The sequence below is a fragment of the Balaenoptera musculus genome, chromosome 18 (assembly GCF_009873245.2).
Source record: "Balaenoptera musculus isolate JJ_BM4_2016_0621 chromosome 18, mBalMus1.pri.v3, whole genome shotgun sequence".
Lineage (NCBI taxonomy): Eukaryota > Metazoa > Chordata > Mammalia > Artiodactyla > Balaenopteridae > Balaenoptera > Balaenoptera musculus.
Window position 1 is genome coordinate 67,527,154 of NC_045802.1, and position 27,387 is coordinate 67,554,540.

Below are 27,387 nucleotides of genomic sequence, written 5' to 3' on the forward strand. Positions count from 1 at the left end.
CCTCCAGCTTTGCATTTTTAAATGATCACCTTTGCTGTAATTGTGATACTAGTGTTTCTGTCCCAAACAGTGAGAGAGACATGGAGTGACGTCACCAGGTATAACAAGCTCGCTTCTGTTCTTCGTAGAATGGGGCGGTGGTTGCTTTCCCTTCCTCTAGCTGTGGCCCACTGTTCCAAGATGTAGTCTGTCCTGGGTGTCCCAAGTCCTTTAGTCTTCTGTTAGAATAGCTCTATTTTCTAGTCGCTTCCCACGTCTCCTTGTGATATAGACACTGTCTCTCTCGAGTAATTCTTAGAAGCTAAGGCAGTAGTTAGGGGGTGAAGGTTCTATTTGCAGATACACGATGCTTTTAAACTATTGTAATTATGCTCCAAGCAGAGTTCTCCACCTTATCATTAATGACATAACTGTGTTCCACTGAGTAGTATCTTTAGGATTAAGGCAGCTGCAACTTAGGGAAAAAAACTAGAAACTCACGAAGGGCATTGTAAGTGTGCCATACGGTAGTCAAGCTTCTAAAGGTTTGATTAGGTGACAATTGTAAGTGGACACCAGGTCCCAGAAGGAATTACTTTTTTTTTTTTTTCTTTTCTTTAATACTTCTCATCCCCAAACAGGCTCCCTGACTGGCAGCCCCCACCTTTCAGAGCTGTCCATCAACTCGCAGGGCGGAGCCACCAACACCGTCCTGTCACCCAACCTGAGCCCCGACGCCAAGCAGGCCTCCCCCTTGGTCAGCCCGCTGCTGAATGACCAGGTGGGCCCTCGGACTGACGACGAGGACGACGGCCGGAGAAAGGTGCGGGGACGACAGGCGCTCGCCTGTTGATCTTTTTTTTAAATTTCCAGTAATACACATAACATAAAATCTACCATGTGAACCATTCTGAAGCACACCGTTCAGTGACGTTAAGTGCGTTCACAGTGTTGTGTAAACATCCTCACTGTTTCCAGAACTCGGTCATCCTTCCGAACAAACTCCATGCACGTTGAGCGCTATCTCCCCACGCCCGGCCTCTGGCAACCACCGTTCTGCTTTCTGTCTCTATGAACTGACTACTCCAGGCATTAACCTCATATAAGTGGGATCATACAGTGTCTGTCCCTGTGTAATTGGTTTATGTCCTTCAGCATAATTGTCCTCAAGGCTTATCCATGTTGGTAGCACATGTCAGAATTTCCTTCCTTTTTTAGGTTGACTAGCACTCCATTGTATGGGGATACCACATTTTGTGTATTCATCCATCCGTTGATGGACGGCTGGGTTGTTTCCTCCTTTTGGCTATTTCGTCTTAATGTGCTGGGAACGTGGGTGTACAAGTATCTGTTCTCATCTCTGCTTCGTGTGTATCCCCAGAGGTGGAATCGGTTGGACTCTTGTGGGAGGAAGCAAGATGGTTAACAACAAGGGATTTCCTTTTAATTGTTGGTTAAAGAGAAGCAAAACCAATGGCAGACCTGCTCTAGGGCGGTGCTGCCTGCCCACCTAACCAGTGGACTTTAGCTGCTGTAACCCTCGTCCCTTTGGATCAGCGCCCTTCGTGTTCCCATGAACAACGTCACTTCCATTTCCTAAAAATCAATACCACCAGCCCACGATGCCCAGGACAAAGGCTGCTGTGCTTTCTGTTTGGTTCATTTCCTTGAAGCCTGCACCTCTCTATTATCCTAATTAATTAGATTTTCAGGTGCCCAGTATTGAATGAATAGTCCTCAGTGGCAGCTAACACACTCATCCGAGGCCTTTCACTGCGGGTGGTATTTACACGGAAGGAAACATTCCTAGACAGTTTTCTCATCATAGAAACCCATTTTCTATCCTAGTTCCTCTCACACCAAAAAAGGAGAATAGATAAGAGTTTATTTAGCCTTGATACCAGTCAACCAAAGATCGTAAGTTAGCAATGTAGCACTTTAGTTAGGACTTTCTTATAATCAGGACATGCTTAGAGAGTTTAGGCTCAAATTATTATGTCTTCTTTCTTTTAATGGATTTTGCAGAGATTCCCAACTGACAAAGCGTACTTCATCGCTAAGGAAGTCTCCACCACTGAGAGAACGTACCTGAAGGATCTTGAAGTCATCACTTCGGTATGTGTAGCGTTTCCCCTAAAGCCTTAGATTACATAATTTATCTTGACTGATGCTCAGCTTTAGGAGACAAGCTGGATCTAATTAAATGTTGGGTTCTCTGACTCCAATTAAAAGAATTTTGGTTCTGGGTTGTAGAAATTAGGCAGTAATAGTATGTTTAATTTGGAATATGCTCTAAAAAGCTTTTACAACTGTGATTTTTAAGTGCAAAGGAAGGAAGTTTCTAAAGTGGAGAAATTTAAAATTAAACGTTTTACTGTCTGCCTGCACCGATGTAGAACATTTCATGTTTTGCCCTTTATTTTTGCTCGAGGGAGACCTCAGAGGCGAATTAGAAGCCTTGTTTTATCTTTGCCAATAAATTGAGCCATGTCAGCAAAATCTGCCCAAAAGACTGCCTTTTATTAATCAGTCCTGTTCAGTCTTGGAAACAAATTCAAAGCATGGCAGATGACTTCATGATCCTGGATTCTGGGAAGGAACCTAGCCCATTGGAGGTCAGTTGGAATCGTTGGGTTTCTGTGCCGCTAGGGCAGCCATGGTGACCTGGGCAGGTGCTCAGCAATCATTGTGGGACCCACCTGGACTTCAGGTCAGCGAGATGAGTAATGTGTGTGAAGGCAGAGGCTTCACCTCTCTGGTTCAGCCATCTTCCTGCTCAGCATTTCAACGAAGGAGCAGAGATGGAAGTTTCTCAAGGACTAAACCAGAGGGCGTGAAGTGGTATAACTCAGCGATGACCCAGTGAGCTGGCCATAATGGAAGTTTTGATTTCAGTATCTGCCCACTTCAGAGATTTGTCCCGACTTCCACAGTCAATTGGTAACAAACTGCAGGAAGCAGTAACGAAGAGATGGGTACTTCTTACCCCATCTAATGAAAGGAGGGAAAGCAGTAAAGCTTGAAAGCCCTTGATGCCCTTGAAATGCTACAGACGCGGCAGGAAAGCCCTTTAGTCTCCACGCGTGGTGGGCTGCAGCGTTACCTCTGAAGAGTTGCAGACCTTCATCCTTCACCTTAACGCCTCTAAGTGTGTCCTCTTTTTATTCCCAGTGGTTTCAGAGCACAGTAAGCAAAGAGGACTCCATGCCCGAAACCTTGAAAAGTCTCATTTTCCCGAATTTTGAACCTTTGCACAAATTTCATACAAATTTTCTCAAGGAAATTGAACAACGACTCGCCCTGTGGTGAGTACAATCCCGTGTGACAGTTCTATCTCCCACCACCAACCCTCTCTTTCTGTTTCTCATGTGATTTTTATGTTGTTCCTTATAAGCAGCACACATGAGCAAAGATAAAGCGAGAAGCTGGCTTCAGACAAGCCAAGCTTACAGTGATCTCCTAGTAAATCTACACGTGTTAGATCTCATCCTGGATTTTTTTTTCCTTTGGCTTACGGTTCTTCAAAATGCATGTTTTCTGATGATAATTAAATGAATACCACAAAATAGAGTAATTTCTTCTGGAAGGATGATGAGGGTTATAAAGGGTAGAGGCAAAATAGGGACTTGTAGGGGTGTTGGTAACATTTTACTGGTGCTTGCTTTATAGTCATTTAAGTATTACACGTCTCATGTAGCTTTCAGTATTATATTTCACGGTGTTTATAAAGAAAAATAAGAGCCCCATACACCACACACACACACACACACACACACACACACCCACACACACCCACACACACACACACCCACACACACACAGACATACACTTTTACCTTGAATCCCACTGCTAGGAATTTATCTTAAGGATACATTCTAATATGTGAAATGACAAATGGCAAAGATAGCCATGGCAGAATTAAAAGATTGGAACTGACCTAAGTATCCAGGAAGAGCAGGCTGGCTAAAAATAATGTTAAGTCTGTTTATTAAATACCATATAAAAGATTAATATGTGAGTGCAAAAATTCAGGAAAAATTGTCTATACTATAGAATGCAAAGTCTGATGTACCCTTGGCCTAAAGTGGAATCTTTTATAGAAAATTCTTTTTCTAAAAATTATTTATTTATTTATTTGGTTGCGCCGGGCCTTAGTTGTGGCTCGTGGGCTCCTTAGTTGTGGCTCGTGGGCTCCTTAGTTGCGGCACGTGGGCTTCTTAGTTGCGGCTCCAGGGCTCCTTAGTTGCGGCTCGCCGGCTCCTTAGTTGGCAGCAGGCGGGCTCCTTAGTTGTGGCATGTGAACTCTTAGTTGTGGCACTAAGAGTGTGGGATCTAGTTCCCTGACCAGGGATTGAACCCAGGCCCCCTGCATTGGGAGCACGGAGTCTCATCCACTGCAACACCAGGGAAGTCCCCTATAGAAAATTCTTATGGGGTTTTTTTTTAAAGACATGTGTAGACACACGAGGAGTTGTCTATCTACTAAACACGCATTTGAAAAATGCCAGGAGATGATAGCAGACATTTTCTACTATGTTTCGGGCGGAAATGGAACCCACTGTATACTGTATCCATCCTCACTACAGGTGAGAGTTTGGTTCAAAGTGGTCTCGGGGGTGTTTAGTGACTGTTAGGGCCTGCAGGAGCCCTGGATGAGGTGGTCCTGCCCCGGGTGATTCCAAGCATGAGATTCAGACACCAGTTAACAGGTTCGCAGAGCTGCTCCCTGTGTTGTGAAGCAGATGTGCTCAGACGTCTGACTTTGTATGTTTTTTATACCTGGAGATAATTCAAGTGCAGCTCTCTTTGCTGTGATAGAAGGAAGTAGGAGACTTCACTCAGATGCCCCAGGGAGGAGAGCACAGCCAGGATTGAGAAAGAACAGGTACAAAAGCAGCTTCACTGAAGATGGGGAAAGACTGAAAATGCCAGTTTAGAGTCTTACTCTATTTTGGTGCTGTGAATGCAAGAGAAATACCACTTTTTGAAATTAAAAAAAATATTCTACAAAATCTAACTTTACCTTTCCAAAATTTACTAGAAGCCTTTCAATTGTGTTCTGCCATATCGTCTCCTCATTCATACAAAGTTGAATGATGCTTTCATAATGGAGTCAAAGACCTTCCAGCTCTGGAGAAACCAACGAACAGTTCATTTTCTGGCCAGTGAGATGTGTATTAATATAGTCTTCCTGTAGGCTCAGAGCATCTTGAGATGGTATCACTAGAGCAGTTTTGGTCCACATGGCAGTTGATTTAAATAAGGTTGGGGAGGGCTTCCCGGGTGGCGTAGTGGTTAAGAATCCACCTGCCAATGCAGGGGACATGGGTTCGAGCCCTGGTCCGGGAAGACCCCACACGCCGTGGAGCAGCTAAACCCGTGCGCCACAACTACTGAGCCTGCGCTCTAAGACCCATGTGCCACAACTGCTGAGCCCACGTGCCACAGCTGCTGAAGCCCGCACGCCTAGAGCCTGTGCTCCGCAACAAGAGAAGCCACTGCAGTGAGAAGCCCGTGCACCGCATCGAAGAGTAGCCCCCGCTCGCCGCAACTAGAGAAAGCCCGCACGCAGCAATGAAGACCCAGTGCAGCCAAAAATAAATAAATAAATAAATATTTAAAAATAAAATAAATAAGACTGGAGCAGTCGCACACAGGAGATGTCCTCCGCCGGCAGCACCCTGGCAGCCCAGCATGGGGGCTTGGCGCTAGCTGCTGCTGTCACTGGCAGAACAGCCGTTTCCTTGGTTCTTGTCCTCTCCAGGGAAAGAATTCAGACGAGAGACATAGAGCAGTTTTAAGTAACAAGAGTTTTGTTAAACAAAGCAAAAGTGTGCTCCTGAGAAAGGACAAGAGCCGGCTGTCTGGAAACCAGAAGCAGTCCCACAATGGGGGTAGGGTTGAGTTTTTTAGAGTAGTGGTCCCTCCCTGTGTCCTGTGTCATTTGACTGACAAGTTGATTGACAGCTTTAGGTTGTATTACTTCTCCCTTAGTGCGCAGGTGCTTACCCATAAGCACCCAAGTGAAACACGAGGGGGGTGGGGAGGAACAAAAACTGCAATGCTAACTTATTATAATTACAGCATAACGAACCCCACCCTGTCACTCTGAGTCACCTTTTGGGTCTTGGAGTGCCTGCACCAACCTGTTCTGGCAGTTTTATCTTGCTTGGTCCTGATAAGGCTGGAAACTTAGCGGTGGTCCTTGACCACAAGAGGGAGGACCTCTGGGCATGTTCTGATCACCAGTGTCCAGATGGGGGAGGGAAAGATGATCCCCATCCAGGACGGGGCAGGGACCTGCTCGTGTCTGACTAACTACCTACCACTGCCACCAGAGAACTTTGGAGAGCTGTATGAAACATTTCATTCTAGGAATGACGCCATGCTCCTGGACTTACCTCTGACCATAAATCTTTAGCCCTTATCTGTGAAAGAATATCCAGTTGCTTAAAAAGCACTTGCTGTCATTTATTTCCCATAGAATTTTCAGTAGAGTGCCGTTCAGAGATCTACAATTTTATTCATGTTTTCCATGAAGATACCAGAAGCATGTTAAAGACTCAAAGCTAAAGAGAGAGCAGATAGTCAATATGCAGCTCAATTGACTTGACCTTCAATAGCCTTACAACAGTGGACGCACACCAAACTGATGACGTTTATTGGGAGTCATTGTAAAAGCCTGCCATTAAGTTCAGCTAATCAGTTCCTCAAGGGCATGATGAGGAAGACCTGGCTCGGCAGGGATTCAAGGCAAAAGGTTGAGTGTGATGAGTTTAGTGTGAGCCAATAGAATAACACAGAGAGAGATCAACGTCTGTTGTATCTGTAGCTCTCAACATTGGCTGCTCATTAAAATCACCTAGAACCTTTAGAAAAAAAAACCTTGATAACCAGGCAGAGCCCCAGACTGTTGTATCAGAATCTCTGAGAGGTAGGCCCTAAGCATCAGTAGTTCCTAAAGCTTCCCAGGTGATTATTCCAGCGTGCAGCCAAGGTCAAGAACGCGTGCAGCCAAGGTCAAGAACCTCTTCCATAGACTCTGCCTCATTCGAAGGAGACCAGAGCATGGGAAAGGATTGCCCCTTGAAACTCGAAGGCTCTGAGCTCCGTCAGAATACCGTACCCAATTCTGAGTTTCACGTTTGAAATGGGATAATAGTAGAATGCATTTCATTTTTAAAAAATTGTTGGAAGTATGGGCATTTGGCCTAAAAGGGAGAAGATTTTGGAAAATAGGATGGCCCTTTTCAGGCTGGTGGTATGAAAGAGGGCGTCGGCATCATCTTAATTGTACCAGAGGACAAAATTTAAACAAAGGAGTGAATTTCCAAAGAGGCACCTTGTGTCCGAGTATAGAAAAAGCTTTCCTCACAGTAACTGCAGCTTGGCGATGAGAGGCTGCCCTACGAGGTAATGAGCTCCTCTGCCTCGGGGTTTCTTGAGCTGAGGTTGCCCATTTCCAGAAGGTACTTATCTATTGGGCGAAACCCCAAACCTGGCAGGGCATCAGGGTCACCTGGGGTTGATGGGCCAGGGAAGTTTTGAAAAAATACAGACTGCCAGGCCCCACCCGGCCCTCCTTAATTAGAACATTGGGGTCAGACCCAGAAATTTGTATTTTAAATTGCTTCTTGAGATGACCGTGATGAATGGCTTTTCTGAAACAACTGATGTAGACTGCCTGTGACAAACCGAAGATTCTCTGATGCCTTGGTTTGCATTTGGCTTATAACTCTTGTTTCTTCTATGAGCAATGACTGAATGAGTGAATGAATGAGTGCATGGGTGAGCCGGGTGGGTGGGTGGGGGAGTGAGCTGCTGAGTGTCAGGCTTCGCCCGCTGGGGACTTGCATTCTCAGAGGAGGGGGCAGGCTCGTGGGGCAAGGAAGGCCAGGCCCTCTCATGGATGAGTGGGCCATGTCCAGTGTGGGCAGAGGGTGTCACTGGCCAGTTCTGTCTTGGAGGACACGTGGGCCGTTAATGCCCACACAGGAGAGGCAACCCATGAGCAAATATGTTCAATGAGAAGAATGGATCACATGGAGTTTATTAAGAAAGGAGTTTGCTCTGGGTTATTGACAGACAGACTCGTGTGTGTGTGTGTGTGTGTGTGTGTGTGTGTGTGTATTGATACTCTGAGATGGGAGACGTGGCCTGGCTCACGTGGCGTGGGATGGCTGTGCCTGCGTCCTCCATCACGCCACCTGAGGTCCACATCCAGCTGTCCGTGGCCTTGCACGGCCTCGTTTCCTCACCTGTAAGGTGTGGGGTGCGGTCTCCACTTCACAGGGCCATCACACCAACTAAATGGGACAGTGTCTGTAAAGGGCTTGGTGTCCTGTCCCACACAGAAAAAGGTGGGGAAGACGGACCATTTTTTTAATATTTATCCATTTAAAAAAATTTTTTAATACTTATTCATTCATTCATTCATTCATTCATTTTGGCTACGCCAGATCTTAGTTGCAGCATGCAGACTCTTAGTTGCGGTATGCAGCACCTAGTTCCCCGAACAGGGATCGAACCTGGGCCCCCTGCATTGGGAGCGTGGAGTCTTACCCACTGGACCACCAGAGAAGTCCCCAGACCATTTTTTAATGTAAACTTCTATAAATCAAAATCTTAGATTTAGAGAAAAGTTGCCATGAGAATAGAATTTCTGCACACTCCTCTGCCCTACCCTCCTGCTGACGTCAACTTCTTATATCACTGGGCACGTTCGTCAAAACTAAGAAACCAGTGTTGGTTCTATTAAAAAGCAAAATTTGAGTGAGTAAATTTTAAAGGTCTGATTGGCTTTATTAGATGATTCATTAATGGGCAGCATTCCATCTAGCTAGTAGAGAGGAGCTCCAAGGAGCTCCAGGAAGGGAACGGTCTTTAAAGACAAAACAAGGAATAAACAAAAAACATTATTTCGGACGTAGGTAACCTACCTGGGGGACAGAAGGGGTCTGTGTGACAGGTGACCTCATCTTCATTTGGGGATTGAGAGGGCCCACGTGACATGACCTCATTGGTGCTGACGGGAAAATTCCTGGCTGACTGGCTAGGATTACATTCCTGGGGGAGGTTGTAACTGCAGTTAGGTTAGGTATTAGGTCTTGGTTTTAGCCCAAGTAACTCCACTTTGGATCTGTCCTTTCTCTTTTAACACTACATTATTATCCACTAAACTCCAGACTTTATTCAGTAATAATATTTTTAATTATTGTTAATAGAAAGAAGTCTAAAGTTTACAGTGCACCTCAAGGTCCCCTAGATTTGGGGCGTAAATATCACAGCCACCATGCCTTTCTTTGCAGGCCTAAGTTAGGTTGTCAAATACTTCCATCAGCAGTGGGGAAACATTACCAGGAAGTTTTCCCAAATGATTAGACTGGACCCCGGCTGAGTAAACACACCTGCCCCTGTCCAAATGGTGCGTTCTCCTAAGTCAACACACCTGAGAAGAGGCTGGACCGTTTTCATTCTGGCCCAAGCCCAAGTTGCCCTGTTTCTTCAGAAACAAGGAAACAGAACAGGTTCGGTGACTTCTGAAAACATGCAGGATGCTTTTCCTTTTGAAAGCAAGGACATTTTACTCAGCTGTTCAAATGCATTCAGAGAAAGCCACTAAAGATCTTTGGTCTTTGGGCAGGAGCCCCAGATTCCAGCCCTGAAATGACTGACAGGCGCTGAGGACAAACTGGCCAAGTCATTCCCCAGAGATGGATGCAGACCTGCCCTGGAACAGTGCGTCTTGGTGGGTTCTGCTGGGGACGGAACTCGGCTGAAGGCTGGCAGGGAGCTGGGACCCGAGGAGGGACATGCAAGGAGGCACTCGGCGTTGGCTGTGGGCACACAGCTTCGAAGAAGGATCAGCTGGGTTTTTTTTTTTAGAAGAACCTTGAGGTAGCGTCGTCGCTTGGTAGGAGAGCAGAAGTTCAGCCAAGAGGGCTGGAAAGACGCCATGTGGAAATTCACCAAGTCTCAGGGCTCATGGAACAAAGGAGAAGCGAAGGGGAGGTCCCTGGAGCTTTGAGCCTGGCTAACTGGGAGGATGGTCGTGAAATTAAGAGCAACATTGAAGAAGAAAGGGAAAAAACAAGTAAAGTGGAGGGAAGAGGAACTTGCTTTGGGGCACATCAATTTCGAGGGGTCAATAATGAAGCCATACGGGCAGTTGGAAACGCCAGTCTCCGACTTGGGAAAGAAATCAGACGTAGTGGTGTAGATGTGGAAATTATCCACAAGAAGAATCAAATCTTTAAGGAAGAGAATGTTGAGACAAAAGAGAGCCAGGGACAGAATCTTGTTGAATACACTTTGGGGGGCAACTTTCTATAATCATGGCTTATGGCAGAGCAAGAGCCAGCAAAGGAAGCTGGAGAAGCCACCAGAGATTTGAAAAAAGAATAAGAGGGCGGGGGTGGAGGGTGCCAGAGGGGAGCGTGGTTTGGAGAGTGATGCCCAGGGGGCAGAGATGGTTTGAGGTTCCCCAGGGTGCAGGTGCAGCCTCAGGATGCTGGGGGCTTCTGTGGGGAGGAGAGACAGGACGGTGTCCATGAGGGATCGGGTGTCCATCCAGAGCAGAAAGGAGGCTCCTCTTCCAGGGCTGTGGCAATCTTGCAGGCTATGATGAGGAGTGTTTCCCTGGTGGAGTGGTTCTGTCTCACCGTGGCTGAGCTTGAAGTGGAGTGGAGATGACTGAATGGGTGAGAAGATTGTTTGTATCCGCCCCCAAAAGTGGAACATCTTTACAGAAAGAAGCACCAGTGAACCATCATAGAACAAAAGTGAATAGAATATTTTTCTTATCATCCTACCTGCTCTGGGTATCATTGAGAGAAAAGCGTAGGGATTCCTCAAAAAAGTAAATACAGAATTACCATATGATCCAGGAGTTCCACTCTTAGGTATGTACTCAAAAGATTTGAAAGAAAGTACTCAAAACAGATAACTTGTACATCCGTGTTCATAACAGCATTATTCACAACAGCCAAAAGGTAGAAACAACCTAATGGCCATTGACACGTGAGTGCATAAACCCAATGTGGTCAATCTATGCATTGGAATATTATTCAGCCTTTAGAAGGAAGGACAGTCTGACACCTGCTACAACGTGGATGAACCTTAAAGGCGTTATACTAAGTGAAGTAAAAGCCAGGACAAATACTATATGATTCCAATTCTATGAGGCACCTGGAGTAGTCAATTCGTGGAGATGGAAAAGGGAATGGTGGCTGCCAGGGGCTGGGTAGAGGGGAATGGGGGGTTAGTGTTCAGGGGATATGGAATCTCAGTTTGGAAAGATGAAGAAGTTCTAGAGAAGGCCGGTGCTGGTGGTTACACAGCAATGTGACTGTACTTGATGCCACTGAGCTGTACACCTAAAAAATAGTTTCGAAGGGAAATGCTAGGTTATATATATATAGCCACAACTTTTTTAAAATAGAAAAAAGAAAGTCACAGGGAATCCAGTGCAGGATAAGACCAGAGGCTTCAAAACAGTGCCTTGCACCCGAGGGCCACCACGCCTGTGGGTTCTCTGTGGGCACTGCCAAGTGCTTCCCTGAATTAACTTACTGGAACCTCACAGAGGGTGGCAGGTGCGTCTGCTGATTGAATTGCCTCCATTCGGACCCAGTCAGCCTTCGCAGCCAGGCCTTGATGGGTTAAATTGAACATAGGACCTCAGTTTAAAGCTAAAGTGGTACCTAAGCTGAGAGCTCAGCTCTTGTCATCTTACTGATTCAGAACGCTGTTGAGGGCGGGCGGGGCTTACCTGTCCAGGTGCCTTTCCATCTGAAGGCGGTCCTCACCGTGCCAAGTCTCGCTTCTCGGCATCTTCTTCATTCTTGGAGGCTCTTTTCATCTCCCGTTATTGTTTCCCTTCGTGGCCCTACAGCTCTGTGAGGTCCATGGGCTTTATTTTAAAAAGGTAAGGAAGTAAAAACAGGCTCTTTTACCTTTCTTAAGTGACCCTGTGAGGGGTGCGGTGAGCGATCATCCCAGCTGGTCAGATGCTGTGCTTTTATCCTGAGGTGCAGACCTTTGATGTTAATTAACACACTGTCTTCTCTGACCTGTGTTTGAACTTGGGATCATTATGGGAAATGTAGAAAGCAGCCCTGTGACTGGACAACCTGTTGTCATGAGCTTGTACGCCTGAGGGTCCTGTAAGCAGGGTGGGCAGAGACCCTGTTCTTTTTGCCAGCCCCTGGGGGCCGCAGTGGCCACCACTCCCAAAGGCAGCAGCTGGCTCGCCCTTCAGTCAGAGCAGTTTCTCACGGCATCCTCTCTCAAGAGGGCAGCATCCTGTTGTGGTTGAGGCAGCAGCACATGCCTGTGCCACACGCGTGCACACACCTCCCCCCGCTTTCAACCCGGAGAAACACACGTGCACACACCCCCCCTTCCCTCCCTTCAACCCGGAGAGTCTGCCCCCCACGCTTCATCTCTGGATCACCGAGGATGGACCGGACCCTGGCCACCATACTTTTGAGAGGTCGCCAGTGGCTGACGGTTCCTGCCACACCGTGCAGCTCGGGCTGGCTTTGCCCCTGCAGGTAGTTTATGTGAAATGAACGCTTTGGTTCCCCCCAAAGTTGATGTCTATGGACCGTTTCCCACATCCACATAAGGAAAGGCTCTGATTTCTATGTTATTTTGTTGTTGCCCAAGATCAAAATATTTGTCAAGGTTGACTGCGGAGAACCCCTGTAATTATTTCACGGAGTAATCATTCCCGCCCCACACACTTTCTTCATGGCTGGATAATTCTTACGGGCGGCGGGTTCTTGTCTTAACCATGGTGCGTTCACTGCCGGCAATGACAACTCTACTCTTTTAGAGTAAAATCAGCTGCGGTGCCTTGTCTCTTGGAACGTCCTTGTCGGATGTTGAATCCCACTGCCTCGCAGGCTTGATGTGCTCCCAGCGTTCCAGCCGTCATGAGTCTTGTCATGAGCAGGAAGTTAGGGTGACGACCCCTCATGTCAGGAATCCTGAGTCACTCTTGAATCCAGCAAAGTCGATTAACCGCATTGATTTTTCCACCTGTGAAATTGACTTAGCCCAGTTCAGAAGCCGTGATTCCTCCCTCCCTCCTTCCCCACTAACCTCCGTCTCTCCTCCTCTGACTTCCCGACACAGTTACTGGTCGCCCGCCCCTCACGGTTCACCTGGAAGCTCAGCTCCTGACGCGCACGTCTTAGCATCTGCCGGGACGGTTGTTTCCTCGGGGGAGGGGGGGAGCTATTCCTGTGTCACTTAGACGAGGGTGGAACTCCAGGTGATATTTGCCTGTCTGAACGAATGTATGACTTCTCGTTGGTAGACTGCAACACAACGCTTGCTAAGGCTCATTTTTTGTTGTGGTTTTAAATCCTTTTATGCCTCATCTTCCACACAGATTCTGAGACAGTTCACAAATGGAAAACAATGTAAGACAAGGATAAACGAGGACATCTAAAGCTGCACTGTCCCATGCGGTAGCCACTAGCCACTTGGAGCGGTTTGTTTAAAATAATTTAAATTAAAAATTCAGTTTCTCAGTAACACGGACCACATTTCAAGGGCTATGAGTCCCATGCGGCTAGTGGCTACGTATTGGACAGCAGACATAAAAGACATTTCCATCATCATAGAAAGTACTTTTTCACAGCATTGGGAGGTACAAACTATTGGGTGTAAGATAGGCTACAGGGATGTATTGTATAACACGGGGAATATAGCCAAATATTTTATAATAACTGTAAATGGAGTGTAAGCTTTAAAAATTGTATTTAAAAAAAAAAAAAAGAATGAATAGTAGTCATTACACCAAACACAGGGGCCACCACACAATAGTTGCTCAAAATACTCACAAATCAAATTCATGAAAATGTCTTGGTTTCCTCCAGGGTAAATCTTGAAGATTATTAAATTTGTCTGTTGTTATGTTTCAAAGACTCAAAGCAGAAGGAGGCCTGGCAGATGAGGATGGATGTAGTGCTTTTACACTTAGAAAACCAGTATTCACAATGCAATGTTTGCGGCATTAATATTAATAATAAACTTCCATTAGAGAGCACTTATTACGTGCAAACTCTTCATGTACCTTATACCATTGCCAGGTTGGCATTATTAGTCAAAATGACCACTCTGCTTTTCCCACGTGATCTTCAAAATCAGGGGTTGGCAAACTACAGCCCATGGCCAGATCTGCTCTGCCCCCTGTGTGTGTTAATAAAGTTTTATTTAGAACACAGCTGTGCCCGTCCTTTTCCCTATTGTCTGCGGCTGCTTTGGTGCTCCATCAGCAGAGTTGAGTAGTTGGGACAGAGCTCGGATGGCCTGCAAAGCCTACAATACTTACTATCTGGCTCTTTACAGAAAAAGCTTGCCGATCCTTGGTGAAAAAGAATTTCCCCGGGTGTAGGTGTTGTTTTTCCCATTTTATGATTGGGAAAATGAGGCTCAGAGAGGTCAAACTCCTTGCTCATGACCACACAGCTCTTAAGTGACAGAGGCATGACTTGGACTTAGGCCTGAGCTGATCCGTAGTTGGTGTCTTTGAAGCTGTGTTGTCGAAGCACAGAGTTCTAAACGCCTGGAAGGGGGCTGGGACAGCATCTGCCACGACTCCTCGTTCTTCAGAGGAGAGCATGAGAGCACGGCTTGCCCTTGGCCACACGGCAGAAGCCGGCAGAGCCCCATCCAGCACCCTGGTCTCTAGAATTGCGTCCTTCCGTCCCGCTCTGGCTCCGGGAGATCAGCGCTGCTGGCCCTTCTGCCCCAATCGCTCTCCCGTGGTGTTTGTCCTCCTCTCGGAAGTGGCAGGAAGCTCATGGCATCTGGTCAACGCTCGCCCTATGGTGACTTTGTCTGCAGAAGTATCGCCTTTGGGTCTAGAGTCTGAGAAGATGGATTTGAATTTTTTCTAATCTAAGAGTTTTTATGGCGAGATGGTCACTTTTCATTTGTTCAGCAAATATTTACTGTGCCCTTACTGTGTATTAGGCACCGTTCTCAGCGTTCAGTGAACCAAACAGGCCACGGTTCCCGTGCTTTGAGAGCTTGTGTTCCAGTTACATCTCTCCCTGTGCCCTGCACCGAGGAGGCAGCCAGAAGCAGCCTGAAAAGACTTGGAAGCAGAGCCCGGGCAGAGCTCCAGAGCTCCTGTTCTGTTTTCTACTCATGCCAAGAGACCATTGGGCATCTGACCCTTTTCCAGAACAGAAACTGTCAGTATTCTAGAGGTGTTAAAAAAAAAAAAAAGGACCATAGATATGTATACGGTAAACCACCTTGCACATTTACAGTATCTTTCAAAGCATTTTCCCTTAAATTGTCTCCTTTGACAATCCAAACAGTCTGGTGGGCCTATCCCCATCTTTATGCCTATGGAAAATAAGGCTCTGAAAAGGAAGTGCCTTGCCAGAAGTTGTTCAGTGTAAAGCTAGGGAGAACCACACCCCACTTACTTTTTTTTCTAGATTCATTTATTTTATAATTTGTTTTTATTTTTTGGCTGCATTGGGTATTCGTTGCTGCACGCGGGCTTTCTCTAGTTGTGGCGAGCAGGGGCTACTCTTCGTTGCGGTGCATGGGCTTCTCATTGCGGTGGCTTCTCTTGTTGCAGCACATGGGCTCTAGGCACGTGGGCTTCAGTAGTTGTGGCACGTGGGCTTCAGTAGTTGTGGCACGTGGGCTCAGTAGTTGTGGCTCGCGAGCTCTAGAGCGCAGGCTCAGTAGTTGTGGCGCACGGGCTGAGTTGCTCCGCGGCGTGTGGGATCTTCCCGGACCAGGGCTCGAACCTATGTCCCCTGCACTGGCAGGTGGATTCTTAACCACTGCGCCACCAGGGAAGCCCCACACCCCACTTCTAACTTTCCTTGGAGCCCATGAACCAGGAGGCAGAAGCAGTAGCTATTAGCTTATTCTCTGGTTCTGTCTAGAGCAGTGCTCTCCAGTGGAACTGTGGTGATGGAGATACTCTGTGTCCGCATTGTTCAATGCAACAGCCATTAGCCACATGCGGCTCTTGAGCCCTTGAAATAGGGCTAGTGTGGCTGAGGAACTGAATTTTTAAATTTTATTTTAAGTAAAGTTAAAATTGAAATAACCATACGTGGATACTGTATTGGACAGCACAGTTTTGGAGACGTAAAGGGGAGGAACTCTGAGTGGAAGACAGACAGTGGACACAGTCTGCCTTTCCCATTAGGACCGAATGCCCCACCATCAACTTTCTTAGAAATCAGAGTCATTGATTTAAAACGCAAGACTCAAGGGCAGTTCTCTGACCCCTCTTCTCCCTGCTTCAGGCAGATCAGGGCTACTTCCCTTGTGTAAAAGCTTTTGTTTGAAGATTTTCATTGGTTTTAAAAAGAAGACTGTGCAAAAAGGGTTTTAAATCATTACTCTCCAAATAAACAGTGAAACTCACTGGAGACAAGGCAGTGTGATCTACTTGGAAAACAGCTTAGAAAAAATACACAGTGGAAGGAAGTTAGAACAAGATAAGGGTCATGGGCGTACCTTGGGGGGGGGAACGTGTGTACACTTACTTTTTTTTATAGAAATTTATTTAAAATTAAAAATTTCATCTTTGTTTCAAAGGCAAGAAAGACACTGTGATCTTCCCATTATATTCTGCCCCGACTCAGCTTCCCACTGTCTACCTAGGGTTCCAGGGACAGTGGTGGTTGGTGATTGTGTCCTTTTAACACATGAGTAAAATTGCCTGTTCTCAGGCATATGCAGGAGCTGTTTTTCTTGGATTATCTGCTGTATTCCCGACTGTATAGCCCACTGTGCTTTAAGAGCAAGCTACTTTTTTTTTAGGAAAACAGAAATGATTTTTCCAATTGCCTGAATCGCAGGTGGATTTCTGCTGGGAAACACTTGAGAGACAGCACTCGGCAGGCAGGCCGCTTATGAGTTTGAAACGGCCTTTCTGTCCTGCTGCGTTTTCATACGTGGCCGTTAACGGTACTGAACCCAGGTCTCATCTGGGTGCCACCAAGCCTGCCTATGAGTGGGCTGTAACTTCTGTGCCTCTTATTAAACAGGACCTGGTGTTAAACCTCAGAAAAAGAAAAGCCATAGCTTTAAGCCACCCAGTAGTGTAACTGAAGGCGGAGAGCTTGAGGCTGCCGTGTCCCACCTGCACTGAAGGACAGACGGGATGGATCCCTTACCTGTCACTGCCGGAGGGAAACCGTGTCCCCGGCCCAGTGGGGACACCTCTCGCACAAATGCCTTCCCCACGAGTGGGGATGTGAATTAATGTTCAAATTAATGGGATTTTCCTCTCCAGGGATTTCGAAGGATATTGAAATTCATCAAAGAATATTGAAATCCACAACTATTAATTACATGCGGCTAATATATATATAATATATTTATAATATTTATATATATATATACACACACATATAAAAATCTATTACTTTGGCTAATTTGTTTGCTTTTTGAACCCAGCCACCACCCCTACCCTACATATTAATGGAAAATTTGTCTTTGCTCATTTGCTCATTTACATATTATTCTTATTCTTTTATTTACACAGATACACAAGCACACACAATTACAGCCTTTTTTTTTTTTTCCCCCATTGAGAATCACAGGAACCATAAGGAACAGTAAGAATTAAGGCATGGTGTTTGTTTTGCAAACGAGGCCTAAAAATTCACAAAGTTAAATCTGTTTTCCTGGGGTCTGAGAGCACCCCGACACAAAGCCGGGTTGAAAAAGTCAGCCTTCCAGCTCCAAGTTGCCTGGTTTGCTTTTATGTTTTAATCTGATAAGACGGTTCTTTGTTCTGAGGGGGAGGGCAGGGCCAGACTTTGGTCTGCCTGTTGCTGAGCTGCTGACCAGCTCACGTAGTGGTCAATGAAATGTTTACAGAGGGTTGGGAAGACTCAGATTCCGTGTGAGTGTGTGTGTGTGTGTGTATGTATGTGTGTATGTGTTCAACCTTGTGCTGAGATAACGTGTAGTTGCTCCCTGGAGCACATGAATCATGGTGCCCAGGTCAGAATTTAGCATCTGGAAGGCGTCTTGGTACATGGGTTTCCAAAGCGAAATTGTCAAAAGAATTTTCAGCTGCGTTGCCGCGCGGTAATTACCCAGACAACAAATATGTGGCCCCATCTTCCAAACAAGGACTCTTTTCTTGTGAGGTTAACATCCAGAGGCTGTTCCGGAAGAGTTATAATTACTTTTTTATGTTCTCCATAGTAAAGTGACCTTTATTTTTTTTTTTTTGGATGCGCCGCACGGCATGTGGGATCTTAATTCCACAACCAGGGATCGAATCTGCGCCCCCTGCCTTGGAAGTGCAGAGTCCTAACCACTGGGCCGCCGGGGAGTCCCTAAAGTGACCTTTTAGCTCTTTACAGTAAAGGCAGTGCTTTGGACTTGTGGATTTGCTGGCATTAACATGTAGAGGAAGTGTAAAGCACGACGGTAATTCTCTACAGGGCAGCAAGAGCATCAGGTCTCGTCCCCTCTCCCGTGGGCTGATTCCATGTTCTGGAACCAAGCGGGGCTGGCACTTGCCGTGTGCTGCAATGGGGAGGGGACAGGAGGGGGGCCAAGCTGCCTCTGCTGGTTGCGTGAACTTCCCAGGCCCCAGCCTGTTGTCACCACATGGCCTAGAGCTGCCCCCCCTCGGTGGATCGACGTCAGGGTGTTCCCTGCGCACAGGGGACCAGGGATACTATCCCAGAGAAGTTTCTAAAATGAAAGTAAAGACGCGGAAGACTTAGAGAAACAGATAAGGTTCTGCTGGCCAGCCGATGCAGGAAGGAAGGTCTCCTTGCGTCTGGGGTTTTAACATCAGTACGTGTTGTTTTAATAAATAGTTGGCGAAGAAGAAAGGAAGTGAAGTCAATAAAATTTGGCCTCTATCACCGCTCCCCGCCCCTCCTCCCAGTCGGCTTTGCTGCTTCTCATTTCCCTTGGGTCAGGGTGCTCTCCATGAGAGGGAAGGGATTGTTCAGTGCTAATGGCAGCTGAGACCCCCTGTTTCTCTCCTTGCTCCCACCCCCAATCCAGAGCGTTCTCGCTAAAACATTTAAATTATGTCCTGTGGATTAATTGAAGACCTTTCTCATGTGCGTTGTCAAATGGCACGTCCATTTGGAAGTTTTGGGGTCAGTGATTTAAGTTCCAAGATAATAGCTACAGACCTGGAAATCAAGTTTACGTTGTGTCTTCCCTCCTTTTCCTGAAATCAGGCCGTCCTGGCTCAGTAGTGAGGTCCTCCTCTGTTGTTCAGATGTGGCGGGGAGGGAAGGAGAACTTTCCACCTCCTAAGGGAGCTTCCTGTGATGTTGAAGGTGCGGGGGTGGGGGTGGGGCTCTGAACAGCAGGAACGCCCCCACTTCGGGCGGGAGCTCCTTTCTGCCCCAGGTTTGTAAGGAGAAGAGCAACCAGTAAATTCCCAGCCACACCCAGACACACGCAGGATCCCCAGGATGGCCAAACGATAAACATCTCCATCGTGACTCGATTAATAGCCACGTGCCAGAAATCCAGAGATGCCACAGCCCTGTAGCTGACGGGGTGGAATAATACTTGTTCACGAGCTGAGGGCTGAGGGCTGTCTCGGAGGGAAGGCTGGTCTCCGTCAGACGCCTGAGCGTTCTCCGCTGAGCCCATTTTGGGGGAGAGTGTGACCCGATGGCTGGGGATCAGGGAGGCGGACGAGTGTGGACAACCGAGGCTCCTAGCTTGAGGCTGAGGCAGGCAGCCACTTCATTAAGGAAGGAAGTGGAGGCAGAGGTTGGGTCTTGGCAGCAATTAACTCTGTGCAGAATCCTTTGAGTTTTGAGGTGCCTGTGGGTCACTCATGCAGCGCCCTCTCGAAGGTATGAAATAATTACACAGGTTTATCGAGGCATAGATTTGGCATCGTGAATTGAAACCATGGGGAATAGAAGGGCTTGCTTAGGGAGAAGTAGAAAGCGAAGAGAGAAGGTAACCGGGGCTGGATTCCCGACACAGAGACCTCTTAGGAGTGGCCTGAAGAGCAGAGCTTGGCAAAGAGGACTGAAGATCTGACCAAGGTAGAAAGCAGGGGGCTGGAGAGAGAGGCTTCCAGAAGCCAGAGCGCAGAGTGCCAGGACTTTGGGCCCAGCTACGCAAGAGAGAGTGACCAGGAGCAGGAGTGACAATATGTGCTTCGGTGGATTCGGTTACCGGTAATCTTGCACGGAACCAGTTCAGGGAGTGGTGAGGAGAGAACCCATATTTTAATTAGAGGAGAAGTGAATAGTAATTAAAGCCATCAGCCAACTTGTTTGTTTTGGCAGCTAAGAGGAAGCAGAAGGATTGAGGGATTCTGCATTGCGGTGGAAGAGGATGGAATAGGTCAAGAAAGCCAGCTCTAGGGGAGCCGTAGAAGACCCTGGCAGGGGCTGGGAGCATCATGGGTACCCTTGCTCCTTTTATTTTATTATTATTTTTTAAAATTTATTTATTTGTTTATTTGTTTATTTATTTATGGCCGCATTGGGTCTTCGTTGCTGCACGCGGGCTTTCTGTAAGTTGCAGCGAGCAGGGGCTACTCTTCGTTGCCGTGCGTGGGCTTCTCATTGCCGTGGCTTCTCTTGTTGCGGAGCACAGGCTCTAGGCACACGGGCTTCAGTAGTTATGGCACGTGGGCTCAATAGTTGTGGCTCATGGGCTCTAGAGCGCAGGCTCAATAGTTGTGGCTCGCGGGCTCTAGAGCACAGGCTCAGTAGCTGTGGCGCATGGGCTTAGTTGCTCCGTGGCATGTGGGATCTTCCTGGACCAGGGCTCAAAGACCGTGTCCCCTGCATTGGCAGGCGGATTCTTAACCACTGAGCCACCAGGGAAGTCTGCTCCTTTTATTTTAGAGAAACTTTAATTCCCTCATGGGTCTGGGGGCCCGTCTCCCCTGTGATGTAATTCACAGTGTATGCTCAGTTAGAACCAGTGGAATATATGGTGTTGTCACTGCCTGGTTGGGGTGGAGCTGGGGATTAGGGGAGGAGCCAGCCGCCCTGTTTCTGTCGGCCCTGACTATTCTACCCCCTGGGCTACTTCATAAAGTGCCTTCCTCCGTGCCTTCCTCTCCCCATCCTGAAATCCTTGCTGCATCAGAGGTTGAGCTGGCAGTTATGGAAAGCTCCAGATGCCGAGAGGGGGTCACTCCTCCCGGTGCTGGAGGCGTAGGGCGGTGGCATCTCTGGGTGTAAATCATCACCCTCCGCACTCGGGCTGCAGGTGTTTTATTCCGCTCTAAGTATCTTTCACTTCTGTGCCCAGATTTTTACCTTTTTTCATGTCTGATTCTTCCTTTTCCTTTAAGTTGGCTTCTGGCTATCCTGAACAGTTGGTTTGAAGATATTAGCCAGGTTTGTTGTTGAAAATCATGTTTTAATTTTCTCTGGGAAATTCAGCGGGTAAACTGGCAGATGTGCACGGGTATTGTGGTTAGAGGTTGTATAGGTCGGGCTCCTGGGCTCAGGTACAAGCTCCCGCCTCGTGACCACTGACATTAGGCACGTTGCTTCATTGCTTTGTGCCTCAGTATTTAGCTGTTTAATGGGGGTGATGGGGGTACCTGGTCACAGTGCCGCCACAAGGATTCAGTGATGTAATGCACTCACTACTGTAACCAGTACTCAGTAATCACCAGCTACCATTATTATTATTATTTTTCTCACTGCCATTCAAGCCCCTGGATTATCAACATCAGATACAGCCTGGAGCCAAAGAGATATAAATATATACCCAAATGCTCTGTTAAAAGTGCCCACATCCACATACCCTGAGAAAACCATAATTCAAAAAGATACATGTACCACAGTGTTCATTGCAGCACTATTTACGGTAGCCAGGACATGGAAGCAACCTAAATGTCCATCGACAGATGAATGGATAAAGAAGATGTGGCACATATATACAACGGAATATTACTCTTCCATAAAAAGGAACGAAATTGAGTTACTTGTAGTGAGGTGGATGGACCTAGAGTCTGTCACACAGAGTGAAGTAAGTCAGAAAGAGAAAAACAAATAACGTATCCTAACGCACATTTTTGGAATCTAAAAAAACTGTACTGATGAACCTAGTGGCAGGAATAAAGACGCAGACGTAGAGAACGGACTCGAGGACACAAGGGGGTGAAGGGGAAGCTGGGATGAAGTGAGAGAATAGCATTGACATATGTACACGACCAAATGTAAAATGGACGGCTAGTGGGAAGCAGCCGCATAGCACAGGGAGATGAGCTCGGTGCTTTGTGACCACCTGGAGGGGTGGGATGGGGAGGGTGGGAAGGAGGCTCAAGAGGGAGGCGTTATGGGGATATATGTATATGTATAGCTGATTCACCTTGTTGTACAGTAACAAATAGAAACTAACACAACACTGTAAGGCAATTATACTCCAGTAAAGATATATTAAAAAAAAAAAGTGCCCACATCTTTGTCATCTGCCACCCAGGATATCTAGGGGACCCCTGACCTGTCTCTGAACCTGGGACTCCCATCTTGCCCTCTTCTGGGTCATTCTCCCCATACCTGCCTCTGTGCATGGGTCTCCTGCACTTCCTCAATTATATTTTTCTCTTCCCAAGGGCTTTTCACACAGCCCTTTGTCTGTTTCAGACTAAGGGCTCTTGGGAGCCGAAACCTTGATTTTGAGGCTAAGTCTTGCTTCTTAGAAGTGTCTGTTAGTCCCAATCTGTAAGAAAGAATCAGTTTCATGAGCTTGTTGCTGCAAGTCATCTCCACGCTATTCTAATGCTGAGAAAATCACCCAAGTGGGGATGGGAAAAGGAATGTAAAATGAGACCAAATTAAAATGAACAGAAAATGGCTCTTCCCTCTTTCAAAGCACAGGTGGAATTCTTTGTCTGCAGAATGACTGGGGTAATTTCAAAGTCTCCTTCTGGCACTAAACATTCTGTGACACACGGAGAAGGGAGAGGTACAAATAGGTGATTGGAAAGGAAGACATAAATGTTGATATTTTGTCATCTGGGGCTGGCGCACTTTCCGGTCATGTTTTCACTGCTAACACTTTGGTTTCCAACGCTTTGCTCGCAGGGAAGGCCGCTCGAATGCTCACATCAGAGGAGATTACCAAAGAATTGGAGATGTGATGCTGAAGAACATTCAGGGCATGAAGGTGAGCTGCTCGGGGACTTGGGAGAGGGAGCTCCTCAGAGAAAACGATGCTGAGGCTGCCGGAGGCCTTGTTTGTGATCCTTGCCCGTGAACACGTGGCCTGATTCGAGTCTGCATGTAGCACAGCCCCTGGGGAAACTCTTCCGTCTCCTCTAGATATTTTTATTTGCAAGCATAAAGGAAGATCCGGTCACTTTGGGGGAAACACTTTCAGTTCTTTTCCTCTTCCAGAGCTCTGTGTTGTAACCAAAACACCAGGTATTTTCTGGGACTAAGTCATTCGAAACTTGTTTTAAAAAATTATGTAGACAAAACATTTGGTTGACTGAGCATTTCACTTTTAGTCAGTTGTTTTGGCCTCTTGTGGGTGTGACAAAAATATTGGATTCGGAGCTGTGTAGGAATTCCAGTCAATTCTGTGACTTTCAGTTGGTTTATAAGGTGAATATATTTTTAACCACCCAGCAATATCTACAATGATCCAAAAGAGTGAAAGTCTCCCCAGAGAAGTCAGTACATAGTGCACCAATATTCTGCCTCGTGTTTGAAACCTGCCCCACCTCTTACATCTGAAATGTTCATTTTTGCCTTTTCATTTTAATCCATTAATCATTCCTTTAATATGGAATGTTTTAATTCAGATAATTTATCTTTTGAATACAAATACATCTAATATTTGCATTTTAAAGCAATCTTTCTATATCTCAACCACCCACAGAGCCTCCCTAATGACCTTAACTAATAACTAAGAGCAAGTGTGTAACCCCCAAAGAGGGCGGGTTGCTTGTACCGGCACCATGCAGCCCACCCAGCCACCCGTCTGTGTGTCCACCCACTGTCCGTGCATACTAGCTGAGCACCTACAACGTCTAAGGCACTCACAGAATAAAAGTTATTGTTGAGGTTGTTCGGTGTTCGATTTGTTCCCCTTAGAATCATGTATCTCCTGAGTTAGGACAGTGGAGGCGGAGGGACGGGGCAAGGGGATGCAGAAAAGATAGGATCTGAAACTACTCAAGGGATTTCCTGTTGCTCTTAACAAGTTCAAGCTATTACTTAACAGACCTTGAGCCTATTGCTTGCTCTTTCCTGGTGTTCAAAAAAGCAACACTCCCCGCTTTGGGCTGTATCAGACAGAGGCCACGGAAGCCAGCAGGACTGCAGAATCCTATACAAAAAAAAGCAAAGAGTCATCGAAGGTGTTCCATGATGATAGTATTTTTAATGCCCTAAGTAAGGTGGATATACAAAACTCAGATGGGACAGTAACAGACATCTTTTCACTTTCCGTAGTGTTTTTGATTATTTTATTTTTTAGAGCAATGTTAGGTTTACAGAAAAATTGAGCAGAAAACTCACACGGAGGTTCCATATTCTCGCCTTGCCTGACACACACACACACACACACACACACACACACACACACACACTCTCTCTCTCTCTCTCTCTCTCTCTCTCTCTCTCTCTCTCTCTCTCTCTGTCTCTCTCTGTCTCTCTCTGTCTCTCTCTGTCTCTCTCTCTCTCCGTCCCCTAGTATTAACATCTTTGCCCTGGTGTGGGGTATTTGTTACAGCCAATGAGCCAGTATTGATATATTATTATTAACTAAATCCACAGTTTACATTAGGGTTCACTCTTTGTGTCTTATGTTCCATGGGTTTCGCCAAGGGCATGACGTCGCTCACCCACCGTGACAGCATCACACAGGATAGTTTCACTGCCCTAAACACCCTCTGTGCTCCACCCGTTCATCCCTCCCCTCCCGCAACCCCTGCAAACCACTCATCTTTTACTGTCTCCATAGTCTTTTCCACAATGTTATGTAGTCGGACTCACCCAGTGTAGCCTTTTCAGACTGGCTTTTCTCACTTGATAAAAATAGCCTTTTTTCTCTCTTCTATAACACGTTTCTGTTACTGTTGGACTTCCTAATTTTCCTCATAGGAAGCCTCTCTCCCCATGTTCTGCACTTTTTTTCTAGGCCCAGTTTGGTTTTTACCTTTTCTCACGGTGCTCCCTTCCTTCTGCCTGCCTGGGATGGGGGCTCCCATCTGAGGCTTGGGCTCCTCCATGGACCTCGGGACAGTGGCAGAGACCTGCCAGCTCGGTCCCCGCCCCCTTGGGACAGCCCCAGAGTTCTCCTGTTTACCAGATCCCCTCGTGTCCTTCTGGCGGAAGGGTGCCCTACGGTAGACATGCATCCTCCTCTCTGGTCACCTAGCACCTAAGACCTCCTAAAAATAGACCTGATTTCCGCTCAGAGCAATTCTTTCCCCCTCAGTCTAGTGAGTTGGCATTTTTGCATTTAGTTGGCTCACCCTCGGCTGTGCTGGCGTTTTAATTATTGTGCCGATGCCACCAGCATTTATAGCATGGAACTCTGTGCAGGCAGAATAAAAATAGATGGAGAGGCTCAGAGAGCCTCTGGCAGCCTTCTGGAGAAATTGGGTTGTTTTTTTTATTGTGGTTGTTATCGTCGGTTTTAAAGAATTTTTATAAAGTGTGGAGGGGAATGGCAGAAGGTTCTGGAGATGTAGAAGCCCAGGTTGGCACGTTTGTCCAAAATGCTTCGGGCGAGCTCCAACTTGCAGTGTCTTTCCCGCTCATCCCCCCAGCCGTGCGTTTAACTGCACGTGTTCAGGGGCTCAGCACGGATGCTGACGTCACCCTGCAGCTGTCCCCAGACCCTCCTCCGCACGGGGCCGAGGGAGCCGGCCCGGGGCTCCGATCCCTGCCTGAAAGTCAGAGGCTATCCAGATGGTGATCTCTAGCCCGGGCTGTGAACTTCCAACTGGAAACATCTGCCCAGATGCCCAAAGGCATTTCACAATCCACGCAGGCAAAGGAGGCCCTCACCTTTCACCTGGACCCTTCCCCTGCCGGTCAGGCTGTGACCTTCCCTCCCGGGCCCTGTCTTCCTGAGCGTCTACCGCCTGCCCCCTCTCCTCCTTCAACTCCTCCCGCTTCCCTCCTCCGCCTCTCAGTTCTCTCTTTCCCAGCCGACTCACCAGCTGCCTCTCGTCCACCGTCCTCCCCAACCGCCATTTATATCATAGACCGACTGGGCTCCAAACCCGCCTGGTCTCTCTGTGGTTTAGAGAATACAGGCCAAGCTCTAAACCTGACCGAGGAAGCCTTCCCTGGATGATCTTTCACCTTCCACCTCCCGTCCTTCACATTCCACTCTGTGCTCCAGTGACCTTGAATCCACCTCTCCAGGCACTCAGGGCCCTGCAGGACCCCTTTCTGAGCGGGGTGCACGCGTTGGTTCGTTTGCTCATTAATGCATGCAGGCAGCAGACGTCTATGGAGCACCTATGGTGTGTATCAGGTCCCAAGGATGTAGTGACAGGACAGACGCGCTCTCTCAAATAAGGGACTGCACGTGTGAAAACACTGCATAGAGCTGCACGCACGCACACCCATGCCACATACATGTGCACATGCACACACACACAAGTGAGGGCATGTGTAACTGGCAGAATCCAAATAAACTCTGCATTGTCCCAGTGTCAACGTCCTGGTGGGGATATTGTCCTGTAGTTAGGCAAGATGTGAGCGTTAGGGGAAGCCGGCTGGAGGGTACATAGGAGCCCCCTGTACTTGTCTTTGCAACTTCCTATGAATCTATATATATTTTTTTAAAGTCACAAAATAAAGTCAGCAGGGAGACCACGTGATAAAGGCTAAGATGGACAATAATTCCAGGAGGAAAGAGGAGTCGCGAACTCGGCCTGGAGAGCAGGGAAGGCCCCGGAGCTGACCCTGAAGGACAGGGTGGGGCTGGGGAGGGGGTCTTAGGAGCAGAGCGCCCTGTGCCGAGGTTCTGGGTGCCAGGGCCCAGCGCAATCAAGGGCAGGTTGTTCAGTGGGTGTCCAGGGTGAGTAGCAAGAGGCCACGATGGAGAGGCAGAAGGGGTTACATGCTAAGGGCCCCATGTGCCCTAACGACAACTCTGGAGTTTGTCCTGAGAGGGTGGACCTTCTTGTCGCATACCAAGCAAGAGACGATGTGCCCGTTTGCGTTGGTGTAAGTTCCTTTTGGTGGCACTCAAAAGTCAGGCGTCAGGAGTGGAGACAGAGACCCCGATGGAGACACCATTGCAGTGGCCAAAACAAGGGCAGTGACCATGGGGTGAAGCCAGGGACAGGCTTGCTGTTTTTAGGAGGTAGAATTGGTGGGACTTGGTGAAGGATTCAAAAAATGAGGGGATCTGGAATCTTACCCAGGTTTTCTGTCCTGAGTAGGCGGTTGGTGGCGGCACCCATC

General features: G+C 47.3%; 1 protein-coding gene across 5 annotated transcripts in view; it reads left to right on the forward strand.

The window, feature by feature from the left end:
* The window catches only part of FARP1 (FERM, ARH/RhoGEF and pleckstrin domain protein 1), a 293,802-nt gene that overhangs the window by 246,656 nt on the left and 19,759 nt on the right, over window positions 1-27,387 (forward strand). For all 5 annotated transcript variants that reach the window (XM_036831748.1, XM_036831743.1, XM_036831746.1 and 2 more), the window contains 4 exons: window positions 621-802; window positions 2,005-2,094; window positions 3,151-3,284; window positions 23,038-23,119. In XM_036831748.1, coding sequence (XP_036687643.1) covers window positions 621-802; window positions 2,005-2,094; window positions 3,151-3,284; window positions 23,038-23,119 — 488 coding nt within the window. The remainder of the gene's footprint in view (window positions 1-620; window positions 803-2,004; window positions 2,095-3,150; window positions 3,285-23,037; window positions 23,120-27,387) is intronic.